The sequence below is a fragment of the Microcaecilia unicolor genome, chromosome 10, assembly GCF_901765095.1.
Source record: "Microcaecilia unicolor chromosome 10, aMicUni1.1, whole genome shotgun sequence".
Taxonomy (NCBI): domain Eukaryota; kingdom Metazoa; phylum Chordata; class Amphibia; order Gymnophiona; family Siphonopidae; genus Microcaecilia; species Microcaecilia unicolor.
Window position 1 is genome coordinate 36,745,311 of NC_044040.1, and position 9,854 is coordinate 36,755,164.

Below are 9,854 nucleotides of genomic sequence, written 5' to 3' on the forward strand. Positions count from 1 at the left end.
TGATTTGGAAGCTTTGGATGATATCATTGGTGATTTCCTTTAAATCATGTTTGAACGGGATGTAGATCGTGACATCGTCTGCATATATGTATGGATTGAGGTTTTGATTGGCTAGTAACTTGGCTAAGGGTAATGTGGACGTGTTTGATTTTAAAGCTCCTTACAGCTTTGAAAAAAAACCCAGACACCTCCATTGTAATGCAACCTGCAATTTACTTGTATATTTAAGCAACATCATCCATCGCTCATTCTCTGCTGGGGCCTGGTGAAGGACTCAGATCTCCAAAGCCAGTCACAAAGGTGTTCAGATAGGCCGACAACAACTTATCACCTGCAAGTTGCTTGCTACTTTAGAAGAATCAAGATTCAGTCATGAAGGAAATTAGGGTTTATAAAGCGGAGTCAGTGAAGGCAAAAAGTTAACTGTGCATTCTACAGAGCTAAACTTTTTCATCTCATGACAAACCAAATTTTACTGTTATAATTCCTGAATGCCAATATGCATTATCTTTCTGTCCAGATTTCCCTGATGCAAGATTCTAAGGAACCACTGGAGTTCACTGAAACAGAACAGCTAGACAATGAACTGGATGCCCAAGAAGAGGTATGATTGTCCTTTCTTTCCATTTTAGTTAGTCACGCCATTCACACTATTATTGTCAATGCAATAGTGTACTCATGAGCCCCTTTGTTTGAACTCCCCATAATTATAGATTCTTCTGTTTGCTAAAGTTTCTTCTACAATGGCTTCAGTAGACCATTGTTTGGCAGCTTAGAGACAGTGAACCTGTAATGAATGTAATGAATGTAACCAAGCACCATAAACCAAGAATAACATCATCAAAGAATGTGAAGATAGTTTTCAAACTGTCTCTTTTGGAACAAAGTTCATGGGTACTTTTTACCTGTGTGTTTTGAATCAAGTAATTCTGTAACAGTGTGCCAATATTTGGGCACCTAGAGGACACCTATAAAGGGATGTAGGTACTTATTTCCTTATATAAAATACTAGTGTAACTCAGTGGTGTAGCCAGAGCCAGTATTTTAGATGGACCCAAAGCTAACTTAGATGGGCCCGTCCACGTCTCTCCATCCCCTGAGATATTTTTAAAAATTATAGATTTTTTTCACTTACCCCACATCAACAGCTCTCCTCCTCAGCGGCATCCCAGCATCTGCCCACCCATCGCTGAACCCTGTCCCTCCCTGGTGTACCTTACAGGTGTCCCCAGCACCTGCAGTAATTCAATTATTGCTGCCTGCGCTGGCCCTTCAGGCTTCCATCGGTCGGGTCCCGCCAGACGGGAAATGATGAAAGCGAGGGAAACCCGGATGTATGGTAACCCTAAATGTAAATGCATGAGTGGTGAAAATCCAGACCACTGGCCAGCACTGAGTATTAGCTCCCTCCCTCTGGAATCATTAGTCCAGCATCTGAGAAGAGGTACCACCATTCATTTCCCCACCAATATCTTCAGTCTCTTGAGCAAACTCCCAGCACTCAAGCAGTGAGTGGCCAAATAGGCAGTGGGAGTTCTAGAGACTAGGGACAGTGCTTGTTGAGGTCTGAGAGGCTAGGGGGCAGAGTACTTAACGGGGTTAATGAAATCTGAGATAATTTTAACCCCTCTTCCATTTTTATATAAGTAGATGTGGAGGTTAATGTATTGATATTCATGAATTTTATAGCGTTTAAACATGTATTTGTCTTGTGGGAGGATGGGACCAGGGGCAACTCACTTGGTTGCCTAGAGCTCACCTACAGTTAAATCCAACCATGGCTAATAGGACTACAAAACCCAGTGGCGTACCAATGGGGGGGGGCGGTGGGGGCGGTCCGCCCCGGATGGACGCCACTGGGGGGGGTGCTGCGCGCCTGTCGGCTCCGCTCGTTCCGTGCTCCCTCTGCCCCGGAACAGGTTACTTCCTGTTCCGGGGCAGAGGGAGCATGGAATGAGCGAAGCCGACAGGCACGCGGCACCCCCCCCAGCAGGTAAAAATGCACCCGGGGGGAGTGTCCTTTCACCGGGGGTGGGGGGGTCACGCTGCACCCGGGGGGGGGGGCAATCGGCAATCCGCCTCGGGTGTCAGCCACCCTAGGAACGCCACTGACAAAACCATGAATCTTTGCAACTCCTTGAACTATGCTGCACTGTTTTTAACTGTATTCCCCCTCATGTAGCCCAACTACATGAGGGGGAATACAGTTAAAAACAGTGCTTAGTCAAGATCGGGAGGCGGGGCTGGTGGTTGGGAGGCGGGGATAGTGCTGGGCAGACTTATACGGTCTGTGCCAGAGCCGGTGGTGGGAGGCGGGGACTGGGCAGACTTATACGGTCTGTGCCAGAGCCGGTGGTTGGGAGGCGGGGCTGGTGGTTGGGATGTGGGGATAGTGCTGGGCAGACATATACGGTCTGTGCCAGAGCCGGTGGTGGGAAGCGGGACTGGTGGTTGGGATGTGGGGATAGTGTGGGCAGACATATACGGTCTGTGCCAGAGCCGGTGGTGGGAAGCGGGACTGGTGGTTGGGAGGCGGGGATAGTGCTGGGCAGACTTATACGGTCTGTGCCAGAGCCGGTGGTTGGGAGGTGGGGCTGGTGGTTGGGAGGTGGGGATAGCGCTGGGCAGACTTATACGGTCTGTGCCAGAGCCGGTGGTGGGAAGCGGGGATAGTGCTGGACAGACTTGTACGGTCTGTGCCAGAGCCGGTGGTGGGAGGCAGGGATAGTGCTGGGCAGACTTATACGGTCTGTGCCAGAGCTGGTGGTTGGGAGGCAGGGCTGGTGGTTGGGAGGTGAGGATAGTGCTGGGCAGACTTATACAGCCTGTGCCCTGAAGATCACAGGTACAAATCAAAGTAGGGTATACACAAAAAGCAGCAAATATGAGTTATCTTGTTGGGCAGACTGGATGGACCGTGCAGGTCTTTTTCTGCCGTCATCTACTATGTTACTATGTAGCCCAACTACAGTCAAAGTTAACCTCAAGTGTGAACTTATCATTCTTTTTCTTCTTTTTTTTTTTAACTACAGGCTATGCGCAGACTTGCTTCATAAAGATTGGTGACTTCCTAACCATGGACCTTGGGGCAGGACTTATAAGCCCTTGTTTTCTGTTATTGCACATTAGATCATTTGCTTGAACTGAAATCTTGAACTTTAAGGTGGTTTTAGAAACCAAGAAAAGTCTTCCTATTTTCCACCTCTCTTTCTTTGCTGGAAAGCTCCTCTCATCTCCACTCAGAAACCTCTGATGTAGTTAATATGTTCCCACGCAAGGCAAACCGCAATTAGCCGTCTGTAAATATGGTTTCGAAACGTGCAATATGTAGCGAGGTTTCTCAGCACACATCATGGAGAAAATGGCAGGGCCACATCAATTCTTTAACTTGGTTAATATTTGAAAAGTTAAGCCCAGTAGTACACAGGACACCTGGTATCATTGGGGGGGGGGGGGGTGTTAATAAAGAGAAAAAAAATGGAAAATGCCTTAAATATATTTTAGCAATGAATTTTAAATGTTTTTAATGGAAAGTTTACGTCTTTATAAAAGATTATGGGGCTCATTTTCAAAACGGAAAAACATCCAAAAAGCGTCACAAAGTAGCAGATGGCCATTTTTTTTTTGTCGACGTCCAAATTGCTATTTTTAAAACCCATTTTTGAGATGGTTTTCTGTGCAGTTCATATGCAGTGCGTCCAAATCACAGGAGGGCATGTTGGGGGTGGAATTTGGGCGTTCCCAAAACATGGACTTTTTTCTGCCATAATGGAAGAAAGCAAAAACATCCAGGGCTAAAAGTTAGACGTTTTGGTCTAGATTCTAGACCTGTTTCAATCACCACTAAGTCACAAAAAAGTGTCCTAAATGACCACTGGAGGGATTAAGCCATGACCCCCATGTAAAAGAAACAGTACATACCAGCCTCTAGGACAACTTCAGATGCTATGGCCAGTTCTAATAGAGCAACAAGCAAGTCCTTGGAGTAGCCTAGTGGTCAGTGCAATATACTGTAGAGAAGGGGACCTAGGCCCATATCCCAATCTGTTAGACTTGTGGTGGAAAGTGTAAGCCCTCCAAAACCTACCAAAAACCTACTGTACCCACATATAAGTGACATCTGCAGCCATAAGGGCAATTGTAATGGTGTATAGTTGGCTACAGTAGGTTTTTTGGTGGGTTTTAGAGGGCTTACCACACAGTATATGGGGGTGATGGTGAGATGAGATGTGTGTCTGGGACCTTTTATGTGAATTCCACTGCAGTACCCCCCTAGGGTTCCCCACGGCTTTGCTGGGATGTCTGTGTGGCCAGTCTACTAAGAATGCTGGCCCCTTATACATCCCAATGGCTTGGTTTTGTGTGTTTTTCCTTTGACACTTTTTTTTTTAATGGCCCTAAAATATAGATGCACTGGGCACAAAAACAGTTAACAAATGGCCATTTTCAAAACAAAAAGATAGACATTCTTCTGGTTCAAAAATTGCTATTTTTGCCACTTGATTTTTGGATGTTTTCAGCAAAACGCCAAAGTTGGATTTAGATGCTATATCAAAAATGCCCCTCTGCATCATCAAGCGGTATTTAAAAATCTGGAAAAATGATGGTTTATTGTTAACATCAGTGTTAGAAGTAAGCACTTTCTCCAGTGCTTGGGTTCACAGAATCCAAGAAGGTGGGAGACCAGGTTGTTTCTCAACAACTACCCCTGCTGGTTACCTAAGGGTCCCCTAGTATTAGCCCCAGGGGTGTAGCTACATTGGGCCACGGGGGCATGGGCCCCCACAGATTACGCCCTGGCCCCCTCTACATTTGACCCCCCACCACCACCGCCACATCAGGTACCTTGTTTGCTGGCGGGGGTCCCCAATCCCCGCCAGCCGAAGAGTCTTCTTTAGCGCCGGTTGACTCCGGCGCCTTCGTTGTATGATCATCTGTTTCTGATGCCTTACATCCTGCACGGAGCTACATGCACGGTGCAGGATGTAAGGCGTCAGAAACAGATGATCACACAACGAAGGTGCCGGAGTTGACTGGTGCTGAAGAAGACTCTTTGGCTGGCGGGGATTGCAGACCCCTGCCAGCAAACAAGGTACCTGATGCGGCGGGGGGGGGGGGGGTCCAAAGTGGTGGTGGGGGGGGGGCGGCCAGCGGTGGAGGGAGGCAGCTAAACAGTGCCCCCCCCCACCTTGGGCTCTGGCCCCCCTCCCGCTGAGGTCTGGCTACGCCCCTGCCCATGGGGGAACTGTGGTCTGTGCCCCTTGGGTACAGGCTCCGTTGGTTCTTACAGAAAATCAGAGAATATTTGGATAAAACTCCTCAGCAATAGCTCTGCTTGGCAGCCAGCAGGCTGTGCAAGGGCTCGAACAGGGCTAAGCAGAAACCAAAAAAAAAAAGAGCTTTTTTTTTTGTAATTTTAGTTAGCATTATTTTTTTTTTGTAAACTAAAAGAACTGTTTGCACAGTCTGCTCAACTTTAGTTCACATTAATCAGGATTCTCACTAAAATATTTAAAAATTAACAAAAATGATTTCACTTTATGTACAGCTACAGCCAGAACTTGAACTTTAAAGTGCCTTTTTTAAAAACCCATCTCAAGATTTTCTTTTTAACTTATTTAACCAAGGAACTGTAAGCAAGACAGATACCTTTCTTTGGCCTTGTGTCTCCCAAAGATGAATATTTACTGTATTTTCAGTATTGATAGTAGATGAATCAATGATTTCTTTTATAACTGAGTAATATATTATGTTATTGGTTACTGAATGACTGCTCTAATTAATGAAATCCTTTTTTAAAGTGGTTTAAAGAAAAATACTAGCATCAAATTATTGTTTTTAAACCTATTAGAAAGATGTGAGGTTTTTCCTGGGAAGTGCAGGGTGTGAAAAGAGAAGGCTAATAGCAGATTCCTCTTATAGGTCATCTGAATGCAGCTCACAGGTCAAATGTTCTAAGGAAATTCAACTGTAAAAGTTGCAAAAGGTTCAGTGTATGTTGGTAGCTAAGACTAAAATGTTGTCATATAGATGAACTATGTTGTACAATTTGGTCGCACAATCCTCCTAGATGCACTGATGTCATGTTCAAACTGTTAATTCAATAAAACTACATGAACACCTTCCTCAAAATATCTGAGAAGTATACCTCACCCCTTTTGTCAAAGCTAATTTGCATATTTTAACAGGTAACCATGCACACTTCTGGTCATGGCAGCCAATCAGAATTGAGGATCTGCTCAAGCCACAACCACACTCCACCCTACCCCATTGATGACATCAATGTATATGTCATAGCCCCTCCCATGCCCATCTCTTTTGCATAACCATGCCTCTAACCCTCTCATTTGAATAACACCTCTAATCCCACCCATTTTATAACCACACCCCTTTCAGTGATATCATGGGAAGTGATGTTATAACTCCACCCAGGCCACTACCTTTTTTTAAGATGGCGGTGACCACCAGACATCTCCACATCACTTCCTGTTTCACACTACTCATGCCCTCCTGGAGGAGCATGTGCAGTTTGTTTTATCCCTATCTTTAAACCATTCCTTTAAAAAAAAAAAAACTGTATGGGATGTTTAACACCACTTTCTGTCACGTGGCAGTGGTGAGTAGTATGAAATAGGAAGTGACGAGGGTGCAGCCAGTGGTTGTCACCATCTTGGAAAAGTGGCACGGACTGTGTGGAGTTAGGATGCCACTTCCTGTGACATCACCAAAGGGGTGGGGTTATGCAAAAATGGATGGGGTTAGGGGGTAGGGTTATACAAAAGAGGCAGGATCCTTGATTCTGATTGGCTGACGTGAGCAGAAGTGGGCATGGCCACCTGTCAAAATATGTAAATTTGCTTTGACAAATGGGGGTGAGGTATACTATTTATCTGAAAGAGAAACAATGTTACTCATTAAGGGGGCCCCTTTTACCAAACAGCAGTAAAAAGTGGCCTTAGTGCATCCTTACATGTGTCATTGCCACTCGCTAAGGCCATTTTTGCTACTGGGGTAAAATGGCCAATTTTTCTATTTTCCCTATTAATGGCCACACGCTGATTTCTTTTCATTAGCACTTGGCCATTTAGTGCATGAGCCCCTACTGCCACCTGTTTTGTAGGTGGTAGGGACTTACAGACTAAGCCTACCCTAATCGGTTAGCATGCAGCAATGTCCATGCGCTAACAGATTAACACAGAACATGCCCACTTTCTACCCCAGACCCACCCCAATGCTAACAAATAAATTCTATTTTTTAGTGTACAGGTAGCATACACCAATCCCAAAATTACCATGGGACGCCTGTGGTAAGATATTTTTTGCTGCAATAAGCATGCATTAGTGCTTACTGCAGCTTTGTAAAAGGGCCTGTAAGGATTTTTTTTTGTTACATGCACACAGTGAGTACACTATGAACATAGTGTCAATGTGACACAAATATCCATAGATGGGCCAAAACATTGAAGTGCCTGGTCGTAAATACAAACTCCACCCATAATTGGGTGTTTCACTTGGGGCAGGGGACCATCAGAGGTTTTCAGTCCAAGGTGAAATGAAATCAGTAGGATAACATTGGTGTATCAGGAATTTTTCTCAGTATCTGGGGGAGCTATAATACATGGAAATGACAGGGGGAAAAAATCTGAACTTGTTTTTTTTGTGTGTTGTCATTAGTGCTCACTATTGTTCAATAAATCACACTACTTATCAATAAGTGCCCTATTGCACTGTAGTGCACACTGAGCAATAGTGAACACCACTGATCAGGGCCGCTGAGAGACAGAACTGGGCCCAGGGCAAGGCCACAGCTGCTACTGCCCCCTCTCCTCAGGCCACAGCTGCTGCTGCTCCTTCCCCTCAGGCCACAGCTGCTACTGCCCCCTCCCCTCAGGCCACAGCTGCTGCTGCCCCCTCCCCTCAGGCCACAGCTGCTGCTGCCCCCCCCCCCCCTCAGGCCACAGCCGCTGCCACTTCCCCTGCCCCTTACCTTCCTTCCCTTACTGTCCACCACTCCTCCCTTGGCCTGTCATTCTCCTGCTCCTGTGTGCTGGGACCCAGGTTATCATGTTAATACAATCACCCAGATCCCGAACACACAGGAGCAGGAGCAAGAAAGACCGAGGAAGCAGAACCTTCTGCCTGCCTCCGGAAGCCTTTCTGGGGCTGGGCCCCCCTTCAAGGCCAGGCCTGGTAAATCTTGTGAGTGGGTGGGGGGGGGGGGGGTGGCAGTGCAAGTGGGGGGCGGCCTGCGGCAGTCTAATTCTGCCCCGGGCCTGGCTGTGTCTCTTGGTGGCCCTGCCACTACTAGATGTATGGTCAGTCCACCCCTGCAATTACCTTATTACATGCATCATATCAAAGACATCTTCCTTTTGGAATTGACAGGATGTAATAGGCAGAGTACTTATCAAAATGTCCACCTTGATAGCTCTCTACCATCTTTATATATGAGGACACAAGAAACAGCAGCCAGATTTGAAACCCTGGCTTCCCTGGTTCTCAGCCCACTGCCCTCCTCTACTTCTGTTATCAGTGCTGGCCTTGTGTTTTCCTCTTTGAACACGATGTCTGCTTTTCTTGCATCTAGCTTTCTAGCAGATGGAAGGAAACATCCCAGGAGATCAAAATCTCTTAATTTGCCACAATTCTCATAGGGTCATGATCTCAGCACTCTTCTGGTTCAGCGTTGTTACATAATTTCCAGTGGGCAAGACAAGACATACAGCGTTATTTTGACTTTCCACAAAAAGGCAGTTAATAAATCTAAATAAATTTAAAAATTTCTCCCATCAGAAGATTGTAATCAGCAACAAGATGAGTTAACTGTTTCTAGTTCTGCTTTACAGAATCTCCATGTTTTCCCAGTTTCTCTCTATGCTGGCTGTGAATCATCCCACCAATAATCCACTATACTACACTGTAAACCTGTAACTATCAGTCTCTGACCCTCAGGTTTAAGTTCACCTCTCCATAACTATTCAATATATGGTCCCTAGAGTAAAACAGTTTATTTGTACAGTTGCCACTTGTTTTTCCTTATTGATCTGATACTTGAAGAGCCTTTCTTTCCCAGAGGTGCTGAGGGATTCTCCCTCATGCCTTTTTGTTTTTAATGCCTATCCTAGTTTAAGGATGAAGACTGGTTCTGGAGGTTTCTTCAGCACCGTCGCAGCATTTGGATCCATTGCTACTGTTCAATATGTTTGGAGGCCTATGATTGTGCCTCTACCTGTGTAATCTTTGAGACTTGGCTCTCCAGTTCTCAATAGTCTTCTTCGCTGATTGGGCATGAAATTTGCTTGCTTTTATATGTTTCAAGGTTTTTCTGAGGCCAGTCTATGATTCTGAAGTTGTATGCAAGCACAGGAATTGCAAGCAGATTGATAACACCGTGTTAAGCAGAGAATGACACGGGAACAAAGTTTGATCCCACCCCACTCCCCCAGGTTCTGTATCCATCCCCATCCCATCCCTGCAGGCCCTATCTCCATCCCTGCAGGTTCTGTCCCCATCCCATCGCCATGGGCTCTGTCCTCATCTGCAGAAGCCTCAAACACTTACGATTTTATATTTAAATCTTTTAATTAAAGTATAAAAAAAAGAACAATATGCTGTGCAAGTGTTGTTTATAAATCACAAATAGAAAACAATAACAAGCAAATATATCACACAAATAGCTGACTACTTCTACCCCAAGGAATCCTAATCCACCCTGTTAAAATGTCCAGGGGTACAAAATACAACCCATTCTGTATGCCCTAGCAGGGAAGAAATAAGACCTATGACGCACTGCTATGATTTTTTTTTTTTAATCTGTGGGTGAACAATAAGTCATCAACAATCTCAGTATTCAG

General features: G+C 45.4%; 1 protein-coding gene across 2 annotated transcripts in view; it reads left to right on the plus strand.

Annotated features, from left to right (window-relative positions):
- LOC115478900 (pendrin-like) overlaps positions 1 to 3,612 on the plus strand; it is a 54,168-nt gene extending 50,556 nt beyond the window's left edge. For both annotated transcript variants that reach the window (XM_030216548.1, XM_030216549.1), the window contains exons 20-21: positions 521 to 604; positions 3,033 to 3,612. In XM_030216548.1, coding sequence (XP_030072408.1) covers positions 521 to 604; positions 3,033 to 3,056 — 108 coding nt within the window. In that variant the 3' untranslated portion in view covers positions 3,057 to 3,612. The remainder of the gene's footprint in view (positions 1 to 520; positions 605 to 3,032) is intronic.
- The last annotated feature ends 6,242 nt before the right edge of the window (positions 3,613 to 9,854 follow it).